We start from the raw sequence: 24,240 nt of genomic DNA on the forward strand, positions 1-24,240 counted from the left end.
ATTAGGCCCCATTGAAAAGCCGAGTGTCAATGAAGGGAGAGGCGAGAGGGCTCCCCCTTGACTTCCGAGGTTAAAACGCAAGCAGGGACAGAGATCAAACGTGCAGCTCATTATGCTTTTAACACTTGGAGATTCCGAGAGTTCTCCCGTATTACAGGAGGAATTAACAGATCAGCTGCTGCCAGACCAAGCAAGCCTGGCTGTGGATTCTGCCTCCTGAGCATATAGGGGTCTCCTCCCCTGGGGCTGAAGCCTGGCCTGCTGCCTTCCACTTGTCACCTGTTTCTCTCAGGGCTGCATGAGGTGACCGTCAGGGAGGGCCGCTGACAGGGAGCGGGTACAGACAGTGGTTTGAGGGTTATGTGCTGTAGCTCCTGCTAAAGGATAGGCCTGGCCACCGCCAGGGTGGCTCCTTTCCCTGACCCACAGCGGGAAGGAAGGTGGTCAGGCTCAGGAAGTGAGGGGCATAGACTGCTAATGTTAGAAGCCAGGTTTATTTCTTAGCCCTAGAGGAATGAATAGGTGAAAATTAAAGCTAATACTTGCTTAAGTGCTTATTATGTGCCAGGCACTGTCCTTTATAAAATTTGACTAATTCAGTGAAAAATATATTATTTCTAAGTGTTGTGTGTGTTCTCTGAGGAGGAGGAGGAACAGAGAGAAGGTAAGGCTGGAATCAAAGGTTGGTGCTTCAATAAAACGACTTCTAAATCAGTGTTTTTCTGATCTTAATTGGTGACTGTATTCCTGCCATCTATACATTAGAGAGACTGAGTTAACATGACTTCCTGTTCACTGTGGGTTCATGTCGTCAGCAGAGAGCATGCAGTTTGGGCTCCGACTGTACACCTGGGGTTACTGGTCTCGGGGAAGTGGTGTGAAACAGAATTTATACCAGGGAGCCTTATAATAACCATATCGGGCACTTAACCACATGCCAGGCATCCTGGTGAGTGCTTCACGTGCGATACTTTGTTCAACCTTTTGACTGCCCTTTGAGAGTGGGAATCTTCCAGCCCCAGGCTCAGGTGAGGAAAAGGAACTCAGTGACACGACCAAGGACTTCCTCCTCATAAGGTGGGGAGAGGACCCCTTAGCCCCCAGGACACTGATGGACTTGCCTTTCCCCTTCCCAGACTGCTTCTCGGAGGAGTGTCGCTCTGTGATCCAGGAGCAGGCTGCAGCCCTGGGCCTGGCCATGTTTTCTCTCCTGGTGCGACGCTGCACCTACTTACTGAAGGAGTCGGCCAAAGGTAAGCAGACGAGGGCCCCTGGCTGGTGGGCCTTCCAGCTCCTGGGTCCTGTCCAGACACGCTCAGGAGGCTGTGCTGTGTTCTCCGTGTCTTCTCCCTCTACTCCAGGCTCCCTCTTGCCAGCGTTCCCTCTTCCTTTTGCCTACCTGACTAGTCCCACTTCCTCTCCGGCCCTCCTTCCGTTCTGTGGAAAGGAAAGGAGACTTCTTTCATCCTCTGTCTCTCTTCTCCTTTAACAGGATTTTCACTGTACCTCTGAACTGCTGAGTGTTCATGCAACTTGAAAAATGAGTTTTCCTTGATGTTCATAATTGATGTTTGGTTTCCACCTCTCTCTCTGTATGTCCCTCTTTGTTTGGTACCCGGTGGGGGCTGTAACCGCTATGGACCAGCCATCTCCAGGAGACTGACTGGACCAGATCAGGGGTTCTTTCTAGCCCCTGAAAGCCACTGCTTTTTGAGCAGTGTCCCCATGTCCTTTAAGTCTGCCCTTAGAATTCCAAGCCTGACTTCTGGGCCATGTAAGGCAGGGCTGAACGGTGCACCTTTCTTTCAGCTTCTGGATCAGTTGTGATGAGTAGTGAGGCCCCTCTGTTGTTCGCCAGCCACATCAGCCTTTGGGAGCGCCTCTAGCCGCTGGGGCCGCCTATTTAGAACAAGGGAGGTTAATTGGATAGAATCTCAAATTTACAGAAAAGTTTTGGGAATAATACTCTTACTTACCCCTCACCCAGACTCCCTAATTGTTAACATTCTGCCACACTTGCTTTAAGTTATCTCTCTTTCCATACATACACGTATACGTATTATTTTCTTTATGAACCGTTTGATCATAAGTTGCAGACATGGTGGCTTCCCCGCCCCGCCCCTTCCCGCACCAGATACTGGACTGTGGACTTCCTCGTCACAAGGCCCTTCTCCTGCACGACAGTGCTGTTATCACCGTCAGGAAGCCAGCGCTGATACAGCGCTATTACTGAATCTACAGACCTTACTGAGTTTGTATCAGTTGTCCTAAAAAAATATTTTTTTCTGGTCTAGGATGCACTCCAGGATCAGACGTTGCATTTAGATGTCGTGTCTCTTTATAGTCTCCTGCAACATGGATGGTTTCTGAATATTCCTTTGTTCTTCATGCTCCTGACATTTTTGAAGTGTGCAGGACATTTATCTTGTAGAATGTCCCACTGTTTGGGTTTCTCTGATACTTCCTTACCATCAAATTCGGGTTGTTCCGTTTGAGCAGGAACCCTGGTGCCATGTCAGTGCTGTGCTGAAGGAAGGCTAGAGTGGGTGTGGGTTGGAGGCTGGAGGCCAGGGTGGCGACCCTGTCGCCAGGCCGCAGGTGGAGCACAGGCAGCTGTGTGCAGGGCAGACCCAGTGCACTGGTTCTCTCTCTGTCCTGCTTTTCAGAATCCTCTTAGGTACTGGCACTTGTCCTTCGCTTCTGGGCCCGGCTGTCCTGTGGACGTGGTCTCCCTTCCCTGGGAGCTGGCTGCTGTCCCAGTGCCCCACTGGCCGCACGCAGGGCCCCTGTAGATCTAGGCCCAGCTCTTACCCTTTGCCTCTGCAGCTCAGCTGTCCTCTCCTGTGGGGGAGGAGGATCAAGATGACATCAAGGTGTCCTCCTTTGTCCCGGACCTGAAGGAACTGCTCCCCAGTGTGAAGGTCTGGTCAGACTGGATGCTCGGCTACCCAGACACCTGGAACCCTCCGCCCACCTCCCTGGAGCTGCCCTCACAGTGAGTCAGCCCTGCCCGCCCGAGTTCCCACAGCCCCCTCCTGTGGCCTGCTGACCTGTGTCTCCCCTCTTTACTTGAACTTGGGTGTTCCCCTTCCATGAACACCTCCCAGGCCCCTGCTTCTGCCTGCTCTCTGGTCCATTCCTCCTCCTCCTCTCAGTCTCTTTTTTTTCTCATTTCATGGCTTGCTCTGTTTCGCTCCTTGCCCTTGATCTTGTGAGTTTTCACCGTGCACTGCTCACGCTCACCATCTCTGCAGCTACCTCCCAGGTCTGGGTGGGTGTCAGTCAGTGTGTGAGACCCTCTGTCTCTCCCTTTTAGTTCGTCTCCGTGCATCTCTCAGGCCCTTGCTGCTTCTCATGCTGTCCTGCGCACTGTCTCCCCACCTCCTTCTCACGATATGTGTGTGGGGGTGAGAGCATAGACCCCTTCCCACTCACTGCATCCCCATCCCCCGCAGCACATCCTGCCTCGTCCCCCTGGCTCTGGATGTTGGTGTGGGGAAAATGTGTGTCTGCTGGATGTCTCTATGTAGATCTCTTTGTGTGTCCATACGACTTTTTTCTCTCTGTTATAAAAATTGTGGTAAAAAAAAAATACGACAGAGTTTGCCATCTTAACCATTTTTAAGTCTACAGTGCATTCACGTTGTTGTGCAACCATATAGAGCGATTTCTTGTGTTCATAGCAGTGTGTGAGTTGTAGCTCTGTGTATGCCTGCTTGGGTCTTGTTGTCTGTGCGTGTCTGATTGTGAGGGTTTTTTTGTATTAATGTGTGTGTGTCTGAGGGGATTTGTCTATTGAAGGCTCTGGGCGTGCCTGTCCATATCTGTGCATGTATACGTGTCCACGTGCTGTGTGCACATCTGTGTCTGGGTCTCTCTGCAGGGCTCCTGTGTCCCCATGAGGACCCTGTTGCACTGTGGTCTGATGCCCTGTCTCTGTGTTCATATGTGCGTCTGGGCCCATGTCAGTCCATCTCTGCTTCAGTCCTGCCCGTGTCTCTCTGTGTGGCTGTGTCCTGTGGGAGTGTCTGTTCCTGAGCATCTGTGCCCAGGACTGCCTGTGTCCCTGTCCATATTTGTCTGTGAGTGTCTCTCTGTGTGTCAGTCTAGGTCTCTCTGCTGGGGGCGGGGGACGTTTCTCTATATGTGGGTCTTCCTGTGTCCATCCACCTGCCTCTGTCCATTCCTCCTGCCCATCTCAGCTTCTTCCCGCCTGCCTCTTCTCCCGCCTCCCTCCCTGCTGTTTGTGTGTGTCTGTATCAGGGGTCAGCAAGCTGTGGCCCATGAGCTAAGAATGGTTTACATTTTTAAATGGTTGAGAGAAAGATCAAAAGTATAAGACTTCATGACTTGCGGAAAGTGTATGAAAAGGGACCCTGAAAAGGGCCCACAAAGCTGTATTGGAACACAGCCATGCTTGTTTGTTCCCTCTGTCCACGCTGCTCTCGCGCTGCAGTAATAGGGCTGAGCAGTTGTGACAGAGACCATACGGGCTGCAGAGCCAAAGGTACTTAAGTCTGTTCCATTATAGAAAAGGTTTGCCAGCTCCTGCTCCATACCCGTGTTCCTGTGCGTCTTGTTCTTCTGTGTGCTCAGGTCGCTGTGTATGTTCTTCTGTGTGTTCAGGTCGCCATGTATGTGTGTGTGTGTGTGTGTTTGCCTAAGAGCGCCCTAATGTGTGTGCACCCAGGCCTGTTTCTGGTCAACTCTGTTGACTGTCCATTTCTCTCCCTCATTCTTTTTCTTTCCTTGTCTCGGTTTCTCCCTCAGCATTTCTCTGTCCGACCTTTCCGTCTCCCTTTCTGCACCACCCCCCTTCCAGCAGCTGTATTGGGGTCTCTGGCAGGTGTGGTACACACACAGTTCCTTCACGCTCTGTATTGGGCGTATGCGTGTGTGTTCGGGGCAAGCATCCATGCCTAGCGTCTTCTCATTCTTGTCTAGTGCTCTTCCCTGGGAGGGGAGAGTACTGTAAGGAGGAGGATGGATGGCTAGGATGGTACATTTCTAGGGAGTGGGGAGGGGTGCTTCTCTGGGCTGGGAGCCATGCCATGGGAGTCTCCAGGCTCCTGGGTGACACGCAGAGGTTTCTGGCCAGCAGTTAACTGACCTTTCCATGTGGACTGTAGAGTCTGATTCTTTCTTGCCTTTCCTTCCTCGTATTTCTCCCTTGCTCCTCACCCCAGGAAGCCACCCCTGGACCATTTAGCCTGCCCTTCCCAGGACCCCCAACTCTGGCTCTGTAACCCTGTGGGTGATGCTCACAGCACCAAACAAATCTCTGCATCTTTCCTGTGAACCCTCTTAAGTTTCCAGGACGCACTCCAGGCTGAGGCCCGGTGAGCCAGAGTTGAACCCTGAGCTGGGCAGCTGCAGACACACAAAGGAGCAGGCTGATCTGGCTTGGGGCAGCCGGTTCTCAGCAGCGTTCCCTGAAGAGTTAACGTGTCAGCCTCCGACTTTTCAGGCCATTAATCTGCAATGCCGACTAGGCAGTTTGCAGTTCTGGAAAGAAACTGACAAGGAAGGACTCTTGCTCACCAAGTATCTCAAGCCACTGCTTCTGAGCATGTGCAGGGGTCACAGTGTCTTCCTGTCTTTCACTTGGCCTGGGGGGAGGCAGACCATCTGCTCCTGGAGCTTGGGCCTTCCCTGGGTCACTCCATCTCACAGCCTTAAGTATGGTCGACCCAGGTCGTTTCCCCATATCCTGGCCATCAGGCTGGCTAACCACTCTGCTGTGACCTGTCTCCCTTCTCCCCTCCTCCCTCTCCCACCCCCTTGGCTTTTGTTTGGCTGAGGAAATGGAAAGCTCACACAGGAAGTGCTGGGCCTCATTTGCTCGAGGTGCTGAGTCTGTTTTCTCTGTGGATGCTGGAGCAAATGGACCGTTGCCGGCTCATGCGAGCTGCTGCCCATCTTTGGGCAAGGGCTCAGTCTGCAGCTGGGCACGTGGTCCAGGCTACATCCACCCCCAACTGGCCTTCACCTCCAAGGCCAGAGGCAAACGGGGCTGGGACATGTGAATCAAATTTGCTCAGTCTTTTCAGACTTTCCTTCACAGGGATAGCAAATCTGACCAAATAATGTGAATCTGATTGCTTAGTAAACAAGTTCCTGTAGCTGTTAACTTACTCTTTGATGAATCCAGACTAGGCTGGAGAAGTCAGTGTGGTAGAGAATAGAGTCCTTCCTGCACTGTCTGCCTTTGCAGTCAGAATCAGTGGCTGGTTGTCTCTGGAATGCAAATTTAAGCATAGAGGAGGGGCCCTGCCATCCCGGGGCCTGACCACAAGGTACGGTGGTTTGAGGGCTGATGCCACTGGACAAAGCAGACCTGGTCTGACCATCACCCCACCTCATAGCCTTCAGATCCAAGCTGTGGAAAAGTGGAGTAAGAATTTACCTCCCTTCTTTCTGGTTTCTCATATAACCGCCTAACATTCACTGAGTGGATGCTATAGTTGAGGGATTGGCAGGGTCTGGTGGTTCTTCTCTAGGTTACAAAATGACATCTCCCATCCACTGATCTTCCATACTGTGGAGCCTTTTTCTTTTAAGGCTGTGAGGAATAACATACTCCAGATAGTTCTGTAGATGTCAGAACAGAAATCCCTCTGACACACTAGGTCCCTATGCTGCTCTTCACTTTGGAACGTCTGGGAATGATCTCAAGAAAGTAGGAAGGAAATCGCTTCCACCTAACATCTCTCTTTCTCGTGTTTTCATTAGTCTATGCCCGCATTTGTTTTCTGCAAAGTCAGATTCCTCATTGATCCTAAACTAAGGTGGCCAGAAAGCCTGTGCTTCAGTTTTCTTCTCCTCCAGAAATGCCTACTCCCACGTTGTCTCCTTGACACATTTGGACCCTTGTTTAATTGTTCTTCATTCCCTGTCTGCCTTTCATTGTGTTACCATCTTTCCTTGCATAGTCAGTCACTTGGAAGCATCCTCCACCTTCTCAGGGCAATTCTAAACCACATCATGAGGTCTCCCTGGTTCTCTCCTCTTGGCCCGTATTCCTCTTCTTTCTGGTCACATTGACTGTTCCTCGCAGGAGCCACTTAGGCACGTGTGGAGCACTTATTCTGATGGTGACAGGACTTCCCTGACACTGCAGAGTGACAGGGGCAGGGCTTCAGAGCCATCTGTGCCTCTGCACACAGTGGCACTTAGTAGTCTGGCGTTGGCACGTGGGCATGTTGACCTCCCATTCGTGTCTGTTAGGAGTCGTAATGGGATGGCTTTGCACCCGAGATTTGGGTATGGAGGTTTGTATCAGGGTGTGGAAGGTTGCCTTGAGCCACTGTAAAAGGCAGTGTAGAGTGCTTTGGTCTGATTAGAACAGATCACAATCTTTGGAGGGGCCGTTCACATGTTGGGGGTTGGAGGAGGAGTGGGGAGCAGATTCTGTGGCTTTCGTGAGACGGGAGGGGCAGCCACTCCTGACTCTGCCCAGGGAGCATGAGGCCGTTGTGAACATCAGGTGGCGGAGAAGAGCAGAGCAACGGGCTTCCGCGAGCCCACGCGTAGCCCCCTTGCATCCCAGGACCTTTGGCAAGGCGAGGTCAGTGGGACAACCTACCTCATTTCAGAGGCTCCACCAAAGCCAAATCTTCCCTCATCTTGATCTCTAGTTCTCAGTAAGTGAAAGAGTCAGGGGACTTTGAGAACATCCAAACCTAGCCCAGCTGTGGCAGTTGGTTTATTGCTTTCAGCTGGTACTTGAACCCAGGTCCTGGTCTTGGAGGCTTTCCCAGGTTTAATCCCCGGAGCTTTCTCTGCAGCTGTATGACACTGCGCTGACCCCGAATGAGGATAGGAAAATAGAACCGGTGCCAAGCCAGAGTCTCTTTTTCATTTGGAGTCTGGCTGTCTGCCCATGACCAGGGTTACATAATGGGAAACATAGCCGGGGCTCTGGAGAGCCCGCGCTTCACCAGGCTGCCCAGACCTTCGCATTCTGATGCTATATATCTTCCTAATTGTAGCTCGGATGCATTTATCACACTGTTGGATTGGAGTACTGTTAAAAAAAAAAAAAAAAAAACTCCAGAAATTCCTGGACTTGCTGCTTTTCCATGGCTTGCCTTGTGTAGTCTACGGAGCATGCTGAAAATGACCTGGAGGGAGCCCCCTGAGGTGCCGCCACCTTGGGAGACGTGGGGACATGGAGGGAGCATGCGGTAAGCTCATTTCCGCAGGGAGCCTGCCTGTGCTGACCCTGTAGACGAGATAGACATTCCTGAGTTAAAAAGAAGCTCGTTTGCTCACCCTCCTAGGGCAGCTCTGAAATAAGAACTAATCCCAAGCCTAGTCGGCACCCCTTCAAGGACGCTTAATACGTCTTCCCAGAAGGGCATTTTAGGAGGTCACTAAGTACTAGTCCATCAGCACTTCCCTGAAGGAAGTGGTGGTGACTGTGGGAAGCCCCTTTGCTACCCTGGCTCCCCACCCAGTCTCCCTGGCTCCGGGTTGGGGCGTCAGCACTCTAGCCTGGCACCAGGGGGTTCCTCTTCCTCCAAGTGCTGAGTGTGGGGCACACGTGATCTCTCCCACGGCAGGAGCCGCCGTCCCCCCCCCCCCCCCCCCCACCACCACTCAGGACTTCTTGTGAGAGGAAGGGGTGTTGGCCCAAGGCTCCAGTCTGACCCCAGCAGGGTACAGCCGCTGACCCCGGGAGAGTACTTTCCAGCTCCAGGCTGAGGTTATTTGGGTCCAGTGTGTGCTAAACTGAGAAGACGTGTTGGAGTGGTTACAGCTCAGAATTCAGAGAGGCCGGAACCGTGAGAATCCGCACCAGGGAGGCCACCGAGGACTCCACTCAGGCCATGGAGATGTCGAGGTCCCCTGGGGACCGCTCTTTCCCAAACACACAGTGCTGATGGGTTTAACACACCATCATCATGAGACTGAGGTCATACGTCTGAGCGTAACTTAGGAGAACTGAAGTCAAATAAGGCGCTGACCTAGAGAGAGGTTGAGGGAGGCACAGGAGAGGTACTTGAGAAATCCTGGAATGAGGTTACCGTGACCTGCTGTTGGCCATAGGGCTCCAGCTGCACTGCTGAGAACATGAAGTTTATGTTCTCAGAGAAGTGCAGGGTGACTGGGCTGCAGATTGATTTTGCCCTATTGGGCAGAATTAATTTCAGCAGGCACTCTTCCAGGGGCCCAGGTTGACTTGTTTGTGTGAATTAGAAAGGCAGAAAGGATCTTCTTTAACTGAGTCTCGTAGTTCTCAATGGTCACCTAATAAACAGTGATGTTCTCAGAGGATGGTATCTGGCCGCCCATGTCTTAACTCCTAGAGCAGTGAGCCCTGATAACGTCGTCTCCTGTTTATATCATGGTGGCATCTGGAAAATACACTGTGGTTCCTGAGTCTCAGAGAGAGCTGAGTAGATCTCCCCCACCCCCACCCAGGCTCTGCCCCATCCTGCCGAGCTGCCTAGCCTGAGACCAGAACCGGAGCCTCAGCCCACTGAGAACAGAGTTGGCTTTCCAAGGGGCTTACCAAGCTCTTCAAGCCCAGGTACTGTTCTTTTGACTCTACCAGACTTGTTGCATTCAGGTCCGTTTCTGCTGTTACCTGCTCATTTCCTCCAGATGGGTGGGTGGGTGGGGGTGGGGGTGGGGGGGTTCCTGCAGGGCTCCCATGGGGGTTGGAACCCCGCGTGAAGGGTGGTGGGCTAGAATACGATGGTCCGTCAGCAAACAAGTTTGAAAAAGAGGATATAACATATCTTAAGAGCAACTTCTCTTGCTGTGGACTTGAGCCTTTCCCCTTTGTGGCTATAGTCCACAGACCATCTCTTTTTCAGTTTTCTTGTGCCTGGCTTCTGTGCCATCCTAGCTGTGTTTCCAGAGCTCCTCACTCCAGGAACCAAAGACCCAACTCGTTTCCCATCTGTACCACTTCTCTGATCTTCCATAGCTCTGAAACACAATGCAGGGCTTCTTCTCACTCAACTCTTTCCGGGTTTGTTCTGCAGCTGTGGCGTTTGAATGTTAGTGTTTAAACAAGCTGGTATTACACAGGAAATGGCCACCTCCACAGGCCCCTGCAGGCTTGTAACATGGGGTCATTGTACTTGATATTAATCACCAGTCAGCCTGTTCCCCCAGTAAAAATATGAAGGGGTGTGTGAGGGCTCAGTCCTCCTCAGACTTGCCAGAAGGATGGCCTGAGCCCCAGTGGGGCCCTCGTCCTCATTCTCTGAACTGTCGTCCAGGCCTCGGGTGGAGTTAGCAGAAAAGTTCATACCTGACCTGCTCCCTATAAAGCCAGCAGATCTGCCTTCCTTTCTGAAGTTTAGGAAGGAGCTTGATAGAGATCTGTGGTATAACTTGCCTCACACCTGAATCTTTGCAAGCACGTTGTAGTTGAGTGGCATGTCGTATGAGGAAATGCCAAAATGGAAGAAACCAGAAACCCACTGGTCCACCTGAGATCAGGGTTTCTCAGATCCTTGTACTGAAGCTGCTTTACAAACGCTGTTTGCAGAACAAACCCCAGCCCGAAGGGTTAATCTGATTCCCCAAGTCAATATCCCCCCAAACAACCGGCCAAGAGTGTGGCCAAGAGTGTGCGTTGGTTCATTTCTGTGAAATGTGTTTCCCTAGTCACCTGGGCTGGCCTGGGCTGCATTGTATCGGCCGGCAGCTGCACCGCACTCAAACTGACAGCTACATTAAACCTTGGAATTCTGAGGCAATAAAAAGTAAATTAACTCTTATTTTTTTCCTTTCCTGGTGGAGTAAATGAATGCCTGTCTGTAGGGAAGTGAGCAAGCCTTGGTCCTGAGTGCATACCTCTAACTAGCCACCGCTGGTCGGTCCCAAGCTAGGATCTGGTGTTCAGACTCCAGCCAGAGGTCTACTTTCCCGGTGTGTGGCGTGTTCTGTGAGGTTGGACCACTGGGTCACCCTGCAGCCGCCGATCCCTGCTCACTAGTCACATCACAGCTGCCTGAGAGGCTCCCTTGCCGCCATTCTGAAGGCCATAAACAGACTCGCATGCAGTTTCATGTTCTCTGGCTGCCTTGTGTCTGTTTGGGGGGAAGATTTTTTTGGACTCTGGGAGCTTTCTCCAAATACGAGCTGGGACCAGAACAAACCAGAGGGATTTGCCCAAGCGGATAGTGCTCTAGAGGGTCCATTTAGAACCACTGGTGGCTTGAGCATGTCTGGAAACTCTCCTGGGGAGTCATTTCCTAAGCGTTTCTAGAAGAATGGGAGCACTATAAAGTTCCTCACAGCCACCAGAATTGGACATCGGGCCCCTTGGCTCGGGCCAACCTTGAATCCTTAGCATTCAAGGGCTGCAGTAGGGTGAAGGTTGGAAGGCACTCCCAGCTGGGATAAAGACTAGAGCAGGAAAAGGCTAACTTTTCCCCTTCTACTCAGACAGGAAGCCCTGTGTTCACCCACGGAACTGACCTCTCAGCCCAGAGGCCCGATCAGGGTAAGCTGAGGTGACGTTGCCCAGGTTCCAGGAATTACCTCATCCCATTGCAGACATCTTAACTTTGAGTTCAGACATCTCACCTAGTTTTTCAAAGTACTTCTTCCTTTTAGTATTAGTTTCCTGACACTCCCTTCTCCCCCACCCTCTGTGGGGAGTCACCGTATGGTCCATGGGCACCTGGTCAGTTGTTGTGTTTATGGGGCTCATCGAGGAGGGAGAGGACTATCGATGAGCTGTGCAGTGATCTGGGGCAGCCCCACTGCGGTACCAGAAACAAGAAGCCACTAGATCTGCACACCCATTTGGAGGGATCCAGACAGAAATGACCTTTCCTCGGAGCATTTTGTGTATTTATTCTCTTGGTCCTGCTCAGTCTAGCTTGGCCCCTTGGGCCCCTTGACATTTCTGGGGTGGGAACTCAGGACACTTCCTATGTCTTTTGGCATCAGCTGCTGTTTACAAATCAATACTAGGGTAGGACCTCCCATCCACTGCATTTATGCAGTGAGTCTCCAGGTTTGGGCACAAGGTGGGTGGTAATGGGCGAAAGGCAGATGTGGTCAGGGGTCCCTTGTGGTGGCCAGCAGTCTCTGGGAGGAGTCCGTTTTGGTTTATCTGAGCCTTAGGGACAGGCAGCATGGTAATGAGAACCACATGGTACCACATATTTCTTCGTCTTGGATCCAAGATGGTAGGGGTGGGAGGACGAGAGAGGGATGTGGGGCCTCCCATTGTGGCAGCCATGGGTAATTTTCTGCCGCCTCTCCCTGGCTTGAGATGCTGCTGCTCCCCACCACCACCTCGCCCTGCCTCCAAGTACGTCCTGAAGCAGCCTTGACCTGCACAGCACCAACCAAGGCCCCCAAGCCAAGAATTCAGCTGGGAGACTTTTCACCTTCTTCCTTCTCGCTGTCGTCTTTCCTGTTTATTTTCCAAATTGCTGCTCTGCAGCCGAGCAGTGCCTATTGGCCAGAGCTCACCACTGCTGTGGGATCAGACTCAGGCAGTGGGCTCAAGTGGCCAGCAGGGCACAGGGGGAGGAAGCGGGGAGCTGGAAGAGCCTCCCTGTGCGTCTCCCATGGGCAGCGCTAACCTCGGAGGCGGCCCTGAGCGGCCCTATCACATCCGGTGCTTGTCTCTGCAGCCGGGACCGGAGGATAAACTATCAGAGCTGTGGGGCAGTGCATCATTCCTCTTATTATTTTCTTCTCTGCAGATGGGGTCGTGGAAAGTTCAGTTCCTTTTAACCCTCCAAGTTCTGTTTATTCTACAGCTGGTAGCCTGAATGCCGCGTTTCCCATTACATCACAAAGGGGCTCAGGCAGATCTCCGCACAGAAACGTGTTGCAACTGTTTATTTTTTTCCATATTTAAACATTTCTGACAGCCAAACTCAGCCGAGCCAAAAGATGGAGCTTTGTGAATGAGTCCGGTCGTCAGTGTCTGTGCAGAGAGAGAGGCCTTAGAAAGCTCTCGCCCCTCCAGTGATTCTTCCCAAACACGTTCTTGTTCCTGGGCAAAGCCTGGGAGGCGAGTCATTGTGCGATACACGTGTGTTGATTATGTGCCGTTGTGTGATTAATGGAGCTGTGTTCCGCCTGGTTCCCAGGACACTCTTGAAAACAAGATGTTTCATTTCATGGCCGTTTCCTCGTGCAGTGATTTCAGTAAATAAACCAGTGCAGGCTCCTTCCACCTGGATCCAGGCAAGGAATCCTCACACCTCCACTCCACTCTCTCCCCCAGCATCACCTTCAGAGCCATGGCCCTTGAATGCCCTCTCTTCTGCCATCTCCCAAAAGCTCCCCATCTCCGGACGAAACACACTCCTCAGGTCTGAGGCCCCTCCCTGGCAGATCCAGCTCATGCGCAGTGACTCCTCTGGGAAGATTCCAGGATGTAGCTCGCTCTTATAGCTCTCTTCTGCTTCTCGCCTCTCGCCACCCCATCTCTTGAGCCTCATTGTAAAGCTTTTCTTTGTTATTCTGTACAGCTCCTTTTAGAGTACAGCTTAGCATCCACAGGGCACTTGCCTGTTCCAGATGCCCTGGTTAAGGTATTCTGGAAAAGAAAGTGAAGTCCTGTACAGCCCAGGGCCTATAAACTTGGCGGGTCCCGGATCTGACCACAGTTTGACTGTTAGAGCTACAGACGAAAAAAGAAAGCTCTAAGGATCCTTAGCACTCACCAAAGCAGGGATGTGAGCCACAGGAGAGTTTTGACAAATGACAGTGACAGAGAAATGAACCTCCTTTTTCTGATTTGGCTCTGAAGTTCAAACTGGGGTGAGCCGGACTTTTTCTTTTCAGGAGTTCTTAGCATGTTCGACCAGGACCTGGTGATACGCAATTAGGGTGAGCAGCCAACCCAGTTTGCCCAAGACTGAGGGGTTTCTGGCGACCTGGGACTTTCAGTGCTAAAACTGGGACAGTCCCAGGCAAACCAGAAGAGTTGGTCACCCTGTATGTTACCTTCCACTTGTGTGGGAGAGGAGGGGGAGAGTGGTGGCCGAGGCAGTACTGATGTCGTTCACCTGCTGAAATGCATGGGTGGCTTTTCCTTCCCATGAGGGTCTTGGCAGGCCAGGAATGAGGTTTTTGTTGGGTGTGTTTGATTGTTTTCCTCCTTACCTATAGGAAGAGATCTCTAAACCACCGTAGGGGACTGGGATGGGAGGTAACAACCACGTGACTCGTTGCCTGGTGTGTCTGGTCGCTCTGGCTGTGTAGGAGGAGGAGAGATTGGCATGGTGTTGCTGTCTGTGTGGCATATACTTGGCTGGACAGGAGCAGGGGAATTCTGGGAGCCGCCTCAGGCACTGGTTGTCTTGAATGTTTGAGTAAGTGTCTCAGGCACACTGTCTGGAAAGGTGACAGGACCTGCATTAGGCAACTGATTCTCTAAATTCTTTTTCCTTTCTGGTTAGGATTAAAAGCGTCCCCCTAATCAATTTCAACTTTGCAGAGATGGACACACACACACCCACCAGATTACTGCCACGGGCGCAGTTTTGTCTCTGAGCTCTTTGGGTTAGATTTCCTGGCAGATGCCAGCCGTAGACGGCATTTGCCACAAGCATGTCCCTGCCCACAAGTGCTTAGACGGCTTGAACTGGTCCCTCTCTAGAGCTGCTCTTCTCGTCTTCCCTCCTTTCTCGCAGGGTTGCTGTGGATGTGTGGTCGACGCTGGCTGACTTCTGTAACATACTGACTGCAGTGAATCAGTCTGAGGTGCCACTGTACAAGGACCCGGACGATGACCTCACCCTCCTCATCTTGGAAGAGGATCGGCTTCTCTCGGGCTTTGTCCCCTTGCTGGCTGCCCCTCAGGACCCCTGCTACGTGGAGAAAACCTCGGATAAGGTCAGCCCCAGGCCAAACATCCCTCCCCCATTCACCCCTCCTCTCAATTCTCCAGACTTTTTTATTCTTGGGAAGTTTTCTGTGCAAACGGAACATGATTAAGTCATTGAGGAGGGTGTTAAGGGAAAATATCGACCTTTTAGCCGCTGACATCCAGCTCCGTGTCCTGAAAAAAAAAAAAAAAAAAGTCCTCTCGACTTCCTTTGGTGTGTGTGTGCGCTCGCTGGCATGTTGTATATACGATCATTTCCTCACTTGTTTAAATAGTGCAGCTTGTGTTGGCAGTGCTCTCACTCAGCTCCAAATGGTTTGCATCATGCTTAAGGCACCCTCCTTCCTCCCCCCTTTCATCCTTCCCCCCAGCCACAAAACTCTGCACTAGGAAAACAGCCAGGGCTTTTTCCCTTCTCTGAGGAGGAGAGTGATAAATAGGTGACTAGAGAGAAGCAGACACCATGTGTTAACTTACAAAAAAAGCTTTTAGGAATATGAAGCATTCCCCGCTGCCTGGTTTCTATTTTTCTTCCTCTGAGGACCGCGTTTTAACCTGAACTTTTTCCTTGTCTGTCTGTTTATAGAAAACAAAGCCCATTGCCTGTTGCCCTGGTGGGGACTGTGGAGCTCTTAGTCTCAGCATAACAGTTGGGGCTGCGGCCAGGTGTGGAGAGTAGAGCCGTCCTTTCTGCTTCCCATTCCCGTGCAGCAGTTGCTGGGCTGGGGAAGTCGCGCCCACAGACCCCTGGAGCAGGGTCTCCTATGCCAAGCAGGGGATCCCTGTGACTGACCCCTGTGCGGAGTTGTTGGCGTCATGTCCCCTAGGGGAGAGCCTTTTGGGGACAGTCCCACAAGTGGCTTCTCAGAAGGAAAGCTTTTGAGTTAGATGAAGTATGTATAGAAAGGCAGGTAGATTTTTTTGTCGTCGTTTTAATGTCAGATAGTAAAAGTTAAAATCCAAACATAAACTACAAATATGAGAGATTTTATGTTGAATGTAAATTTTTTTAATTCATCTTTGTGAAAAAAGGATCTGTGTTCCTTGTAGACAAGTAAAAAGGAAAAAAATGTATCCACAACTCCCTTTACCCAGTGGTAATACAACTGTTGTTTTTGCTGATTATATACAATCATATTTAACTTCCAGTATATGCACACACTTTTTTTAAACACAACTAAGGGTCATATTGTACATGTTATTTGTACTCTGCTTTTAAAATTTTATTTGGCTGCGCTGGGTCTTAGTTGTGACATGAGGAACCTTAAGTTGGGGCATGTGGGATCCAGTTCCCTGACCAGGATAGAACTCTGGCCCCCTGCATTGGAAGCGCAGAGTCAAAGCCACTGGACCACCAGGGAGGTCCCTGTAATCTGCTTTTTTCATTTGTATTTTTTAATGTATTCTTAAATGGAATCATGTTTGAGGATCACTTAGTATTCATTTCTATGCAAAGATTTTTTTAACCAGTCTTTGCTTTATTGAACAAAGGGACTGTTCTGAATTTCTGAACTACTATAATCAGTGAAGTGATTCCTTATAGTAGAATTTTTTTCATATATTCCCTTTGGTTAAATTTCTATAAGCAGATAAAGGTCTCGACATTGACATATCAATGGAGTTTAAATGCAGTTAATGACTAATATTGGGAATGTGAGAACCTTTCTTTCTAGAGAAATACTCATTTTATATTTTTCCAGCAAAAAGTTGGAATAAAGTCCTGCTGTTCTAGTCTCCAGAGGGAATACTAACAGGGAGTTGTAGTGTGTGAGGCTGAGGACAGCTAACACAGTGCAGACTTTATGGAAGATGTTCAGTTGGAAGAGTTGGAAGAGAAACTGGGCAACTTGGGCCAGGGGAATCCTAGTACATCCTGTTCTTCTGTGATCATAGGGTGGTCTTGACTCTGGAGGGTGCTTTTGGAAATTGGCTATTGGGTTAACTGTCTTTCAGTGAAGAACACAGAAGGAGTCCTAACCAGCTTTAGACTTGCTAAGCCTTTCACTGTGTGGCATGTGGAATCTTAGTTCCCTCACCAGTAGTCGAACCCGTGCCTCCTGCAGTGGAAGTGCAGAGTCCTAACCCCTGGACTACAAGGGAAACCCCTCTCCCAGCTTTAGTGTGAGCATATGATACATGTGTATGATACAGTATATGATATACAACAGCATGTGGTAAGTACGTGACTGGCAAGAAGAACACCAAGCCCGAGGTCCGTGCCCTCAGCCTGTGGTCTTGCCCTCAGGCTGCCCAGGGCAGTCGCAGCTCACTGAGACTCAGATAGTCTGAAGGTAGTCTCCACCTCAAGGACTGTGAAATAGGCATGTCTAATACAACATCTCCAAATCCGGACTTCTGAATTTCTTTCTCCTCCAAACCTGAGCTGTCTTCAGTCTTCTCATCTTGATAAATGGCAGCTTTGATTTTGGGGCTGCTCATGTCAAAATTCTTGGGGTTATTCTTGGCTCCTCTCTTCTCACACCTCTGTATCTAATCTGTCAGCAATCCAAGTCTCCTTTACCTTCAAAATAAACACATACAGTGCTTTCTTACCACTGCACCCTAGTTCAATTCAGTGAAATGCCTTCTGATTAGTTTCTCTAGCTCCTCCCTCCTCCTGCTCTCCAGTCTATTTCCAACACAGCCACTGGAATGATCTCTTTATTTCTATTTATTTATTTTATATTTGGTCGTGCTGGGTCTTCGTTGCCACACACCAGCTCTCTCCAGTTGCGGTGCACAGGCTTCTCATTGCAGTGGCTTCTCTTGTTGCGGAGCACGGGCTCTAGGTGCGTGGGCTTCAGTAATTGCAGTTCCTGGGCTCTAGAGCCCTGGCTCAGTAGTTGTAGTGCACAGGCTTTGTTGCTCCATGGCATGTGGGATCCTCCTGGACCAGGGATGGAACCCATGTGCCCTGTATTGGCAGGCAAATTCTTGGTGTTTGTTTGTTTGTTTTTTTCTTTAATTTATTTTTTTTATTTGGAGGACAATTGCTTTACAATATTGTGTTGATTTGGAAGAGAGGTTCAAGAGAGAGGGGGCATAACGTATACCTATGGCTGATTCATGTTGCTATATAGTAGGTGAATTCTTAACCACTAGACCACCTGGAAAGCCCAGAATGATCTCTTTAAAGCATCAGTAAGATCATGTCCCTTCTCTATAAACTCTCTGGTCCAGCTCCTGTACTTTGCTTGTGCCCAGTATGCCCTAGTCTCGTTGGCATCCTTGCTGTTCCTCAGACCAGCCGCACACACAGGGTCTTTGCACTTGCTTTCCTCGTAACCTGGAACACCCTGCCCCCAGAGCACTGTGTTGCCCTCTCACGCCCTTCTCAATGCCACCTTGGTTGGAGAGGTCTTCCCTGGCTACCCTATGTAAGATGCTACATGCCTTCCTGTGCCCTTTTCTCTCTTTCTCTCCATGGCAGAGAAAAATAACATCTCTTGAATATCTAGCATGTGTCAGTCCCTGGACAAGCTACTTCTGTCCAGTATTTAAGTCCACGCAAAGTGCCTGCCAAGTAGGTATTAGTACCTTCATTTTATAAAAGAGACAACTGAGGCTCAAGAAAGGAGCAAAGAGTGATGATCAGCTCTTATGAAATATCTCCACCACTGACCTGGAAGATCAGTATCGATATGGGGGACTCTTGAGGAACTCTCGACCTTTTGGATATCTGAAGAAGACAGACATCTTCTCCAGCTTCTGATGTTCACGACTAAGAAATGTAAAGTATCTCAAGGACTTTGTAGTGGCAACGTGAGAATTTCATTGTGGTCGAGCGTGGTCACGTTTGGTCCAGCCTGGATGTGCACTAGACAGGCGTTCACTGAGCAGACCTACACCACTCCTGTGTGCACTCAAGAGAGACTCAGACATGGAAGGCAAACACCCACCTAGTTTGGAAGATAACTTGTGGCATACACAAAGATGTGACAAGCAAACAAGTTAATTTGCATCTGTAGTTAAGGAGGAACTCTTGAAATTTTATTGAATTGGTAGTTTCCCACTGAAGGCATTGCTCAAGGAGCACTGACTTGGCATTAACCGATCACTGTATTTCCCAAGTAAATTTCAAGAAACTCTAGTATAGGTTCTTAATAGTTAGGTGAAAAAAAGTTCCACAATCATGTAAATTAGAGTAACACAGTATTAGACAGAAGCTGTTACTGCAGGACTTTTTGGAACTTCTAATGTCATGTACATTGCAAGGAGGATAGCCTTTGCTACCTTTCCCAAACTTGCTTCACCCTTGATCTTTTTGATTTGCTGAACATCTTTCAGGATTAATATTCTGCCTAAAAGAAACAAACTGTAATAGAAAACCCAGGCATGGGATGAACAAGAGGTTGAGAAAACAGGTGGCTGTTGGGATTATTCAAAAGTGAGATAGAGTATGGGTTAGGGTAAAAGCAACAGAGCGGAGCTGGTTACATGTAGACAGAAATATCGCCGACGCGGAACATGAGAGCCAGCTAGGAGAAAGTGATGGAGAAGGCAATGGCACCCAACTCCAGTACACTTGCCTGGAAAATCCCATGGACAGAGGAGCCTGGTAGGGTGCAGTCCATGGGGTCGCTAAGAGTCAGACACGACTGAGCGACTTTACTTTGACTTTTCACTTTCATGCATTGGAGGAAGAAATGGCAACCCACTCCAGTGTTCTTGCCTGGAGAATCCCATGGACAGAGGAGCCTGGTGGGCTGCCGTCTATGGGGTCGCACAGAGTCGGACACAACTGAAGCGACTTAGCAGCAGCAGCAGCAGCAGGAGAAAGTCATGTTAAGTTCATGAGCGGCTGCTTGGCACCTTAATTCAGAGGTTTAGTATTTTACCCAGGGCCATGTCGCTATGTGAGGTTTAGAATCCTTGTCTGTATGACTTCAGAATATCACATCTTTATGGATGATTTGACATCCAGGATTTGCTTCAAAATAACCTGGGGAGGAAGGAAGGTGGATAGGAGTGTAGATGGGGGGAAAAAGGCCAAACGTTGATCGATTAAATCTGAATAGTGGGTTTTTGCTGTTGTTCAGTTGCTAAATTGTATCTCTTTTCAGTCCCATAGACTGCAGCACCCCAGGCTTCCTTGTCCTTAACTATCTCCTGGAGTTTGTGCAAATTCATGTCCATTGAGTCGGTGATGCTATCTAACCATTTCATCCACTGCCACCCCTTTCTCCATTTACCTTCAATCTTTCCCAGCATCAGGGTCTTTTCCAGTGAGTCAGCTCTTCACATCGGGTGGGTACATGGAGTTTCTTATATTAATAGTATTCCACTTTTGTACATATATGAAAATTTCCATAAGAACAAGTTTTAAAACCCTGTGTCCTTTTTGCTGCATTATACTGAATAAGCATAAGTGATTGAAAAAGTAATCAAACCATAATAATAATAAGTTTAAGATTTTGCTTCCCTGGTGGCTCAGATGGTAAAGCGTCTGCCTGCAATGCGGGAGACCCGGGTTCAATCCCTGGGTTGGGAAGATCCTCTGGAGAAGGAAATGGCAGCCCACTCCAGTATTCTTGCCTGGAAAATCCCATGGATGGAGGAGCCTGGTAGGCTACAGTCCATGGGGTCGCAAAGAGTAGGACATGACTGAGCGACTTCACTTCACTTTACTTAAGATTTTGCAGTCAACTGGTCAGGTTCCAGGCGTGCTAAGCTCTGTACACATATTTCCTCACTGAAACCCCAATAACCCTGTGGGCAGATAGGAGAAGTGGTAAAAAGGAAATTGTTTTAGGAGAAACCTGTTGAGTTCATGTTATATGTTAGTCTATATCAAAAAAGCTTAATTATCTAAAAAGCATGCATGTGACTGTATAGCTATAGGTAGTATTGAACAAGGATTTATTTAGTGACAGGCTGTTTCTTTTCTTAGGCTCTGAAGCTCTAGCCATTTAATGAGAACCAAATCATTTATGTCATAAGTAATGATGTAAGCTATCCTCATTCTAGCTTCCCCAAGTAGGCTAACTTGTGTGATCTTCTGCGTCTTCATTCCCATGTTGTTATCTGACCCAAGAACTCAGTGAAGAACTTTCCAACAAGTTAATGCTGGGGCAACTGTTAAGCTTGATTAAGAGAGATAGATTGTATTATAAGGTGATGTTTTTTAGTCCCCTCAGTTGTGTCCGACCCTTTTGCAACCCCATGGACTATAGCCACCAGGCTTCTCTGTCCATGAAATTTCCCAGGCAAGAACACTGGAGCGGGTTGCCATTTCCTTCTCCAGCAGATCTGCCTGACTCAGGGATCGAACCCATGTCGCCACATCTCCTGTGTTGCACGTAGATTCTTTACCTCTGAGCCACCAGGGATGAAGTTAAACATCTCACAAGCATATCCCATTCATTCTTACAGTCATCTTTGCTTTCTGTCTGGATGTAGGATCCCAGGAAACTGTCATTAATACGTAATTGAGGTTAAAAATGAGGTTTAAACTGTCCAACTTTTGAAACCATTGGCTTGTCCATTTCTTAAATGACAGTTTTGGCAAGTTGCTTATTGTACACATAATTATGCAAACATTTTATATAGAAAGTATAGAAAAGCACAGGAAAATTAAAATCACCTACAAACTACCACCTAAAATTAGCTAGTGTTAAGATTTCGTATGTGTCCTCTCAGTCTCCACCCCCCCCATGCTTATACGTGTGTATTCTTTTCCTTTAATACTATTGGAATCATACAGTATATGCTGCTTGTTTTGTGCTTTTTTTAAAAAAAAATCCTTGTTTTTATATATATACGCACACACATGTATACATACATACATAGTTTGGGGACAAAAGTTGCCTTTGTTTTTTGGTGATCCGGAAAATATTCATTTTAAGTGGGACTAATTTTTTGAAAAACATGAAATAATCTTCTGTTCTCTGAGTATCAACATCAAGAATGAAAGGGGGGGGGGCAGTCAATTGACTATCCTATATTTAAGATGTAGAAATTAGGACTGCTTACAATATGTATTTTCTTTTTCACACAGTTGCATTTTGTTTCTAAATTTATAATCATTTCAAATTTATTTTAAATGTTTTCAGTTCTCAGTTTTTAGTCTGTTTATTCTGTGGCTTTCCCATTTTTATCTTCTTTACTTTGACTTATTTGTTATTTAGATGCGACATTATAGAATTTGTCCCAGCAAAGATAACATGAAGGCTTTTTAAAAATTAAGATGATTTTTGTAAAATACAGTAATATATATATGCAAAAGAATCAAACAGTTCACAAAAATGTATAGGCAAAAGTCACGATCTAGGGATAACCACTGTTAACAATTCGATATTTGTCTTTTTATACTACTTCTATGCCCATTGAAATGTATTTATAAACATATATACATATATGATCAAAATGATAGTGTGGTATACATTCTCTTCCTTACTTTGTTCTTTTCATTAAACAATATATCAATGACATTCTTCATGGCTGCTATCTGAACACTTGTGTTTTGAAAGTGTTCTTATTTTGCCCTTGCACATGAATGGCAACTTAACTTAGGTCAACTTTTTTCCCCTTTAAAACAATAGCTATTATTCCATTGCATTAGCGGTTAGGAAAAAATGAAGAGAAGTCTTACTTTTCTTCTTTTGTAGGTTTACTTTTTTTTTCCCCCCATACAGCATGGGTAACTTAAAACTTCTTAAATCTTGAATTTCAAATTATATGAGGATTTGTTTAGATGTTGGGCTCTGTAGTTTAATGTTGTATGGCATATAATGAGCTCTTTAATAAGCAAATGCAGTTCTATCTTTGGATCAGAAAAGTTATCATGTCTCGTGTCTTTGATTACTAATGTGTTTGTTCTTTTCTTTGGTAATTTCTTTCCTCCTGACGTGTATGTTAGATCTCTATTCTTTGCCCTCCACATATCTTTCTGTCATCATTTTATTTATTTATTTTTGCTTTTACCTCTACAGCCTCAAAAGGCTTCTCAAGTTTTTCCTCTCTGTAGTTGGTTCAGATTTTTATAGTGTTGATTCTATTCTTCACTGCTTCTAATTCAGTTTTTTAAATCTTCTGTTGCATTATTTGTCTCCTTATGTTATTTCCCTGTCTTATCCTGGAATCTTTATATTTTTGCCTGCCTTTTATCCAGGTCTCTTTTATAATTTTTGTTTTTATCATTTTTTTTAGCATACTTTACAAAACCTGTGATTTTAAAAATCCAATCCAGTGTGAGAATAAAGCAGATACTGTCTTTTTCATCTAACATCTTTCCTCCAAGTATTCGGTTTCTCTCCCTCTTTGCATGCTCCGTTCCCTTTTTTTACGTTTCAGGCTCTTTTCCTTAGGTCCCAAGCTTCTATTTCTGCAATCCAGTTCTGGCCATTTATGTTTCTTTAAAGGTTTACTCAATTCTGATATTTTGTCCATAACAGGTTAGGTAGATTCTCACTGGATGCCTTCTTTGTCTACAGATATTATTTAAAATCCCCTTCTCAAGTCTAAATTTGGTTGATATAGGTTTGTGCTACCAAGTCACCACCCTGAAGGGCATGGGGAGGAGGCCAGGTGGTGTGCCTTCTCAACATGTGAATTTATTTTCTATATGTTCTGTCCTGTGTATAATGGAGCTACTTAGCAGAGCTAGCATCCCATGTCCAGTTTTTGTTTCACCTAAATGATAAGGCAATTTCTGACCTCCTTCCCAGAGCTGTGGCCTACCATGTCAAGAAGAAATTCTACCCTCTGGCCACGTCCCATTTACATTTTTGGGGGCCTCTCTAAACTGTTGATTGTGAATGGTACTAATCTGTAGCTGTGAAAAGTCTTCCAAGTGGTATTCTGCATCTGCCTCCACGTCTTCACATTTTGTGGTAGGCAGAATAATGCCCTCCCCCAAAGATGGGCCACATCTTGTTCCCCAAAACCTGTTAAATAAATTACGTTACAAGGCGGAGGGCCTTTGGAGATGTGTTTAAGTTAGGGATGTTGAGATGGGAACGTGACCTTGGATTATCCAGGCAGTTTAACATATTCACGAAGGTCCTTACAAGGAGGCAGGAGGGTCAGGGTCAGCAAAGGGAGACGTGGTGATGGAACCAGAAGTCAGAGAGAGAGATTTGGAAATAGTATGCTGCTGGCTCTGAAGATGGAGGAAGGGACCATGAGCCTTGGAATGCCAGGTGACCTCCAGACACTAGAAAAGACAAGGAAACAGATTTTTCCCACAGAGTGTCTGGAAAGAAGAGCCCTGCCAACACCTTGATTATAGGACTTCTCATCTCCCAGCCTATAAAATAATAAATTATGTTGTTTTAAGTCATTGAATTTGTGGTATCTTGTTAACAGCAGCAGTAGGAAACTAGTTGACTCTTCCAAACTGAAGAATTTTGCCAGGTTCTTCATAGTTTCTTCTCTTTCTGCTTTCTTTTTATTTTGCCTTTTAAATCATGAAATAT

The 24,240-nt window shown here is 47.8% G+C and overlaps 1 protein-coding gene across 9 annotated transcripts in view; it reads left to right on the top strand.

The window, feature by feature from the left end:
• SMG6 (SMG6 nonsense mediated mRNA decay factor) overlaps nucleotides 1-24,240 on the top strand; it is a 201,532-nt gene that overhangs the window by 91,642 nt on the left and 85,650 nt on the right. For 5 of the 9 annotated variants that reach the window (XM_044939453.2, XM_044939451.1, XM_044939452.1 and 2 more), the window contains 4 exons: nucleotides 623-664; nucleotides 1,137-1,253; nucleotides 2,827-2,995; nucleotides 14,631-14,832. In XM_044939453.2, the coding sequence (XP_044795388.1) occupies nucleotides 623-664; nucleotides 1,137-1,253; nucleotides 2,827-2,995; nucleotides 14,631-14,832 (530 nt within the window). Of the gene's footprint in view, nucleotides 1-622; nucleotides 665-1,136; nucleotides 1,254-2,826; nucleotides 2,996-14,630; nucleotides 14,833-15,410; nucleotides 17,569-24,240 lie in introns of those variants that run through there. The other 4 variants (XM_025280858.2, XM_044939458.1, XM_025280862.2 and 1 more) reach the window with 2 other exon arrangements.

The sequence above is a fragment of the Bubalus bubalis genome, chromosome 3 (assembly GCF_019923935.1).
Source record: "Bubalus bubalis isolate 160015118507 breed Murrah chromosome 3, NDDB_SH_1, whole genome shotgun sequence".
In the NCBI taxonomy this organism is placed as follows: Eukaryota; Metazoa; Chordata; class Mammalia; order Artiodactyla; family Bovidae; genus Bubalus; species Bubalus bubalis.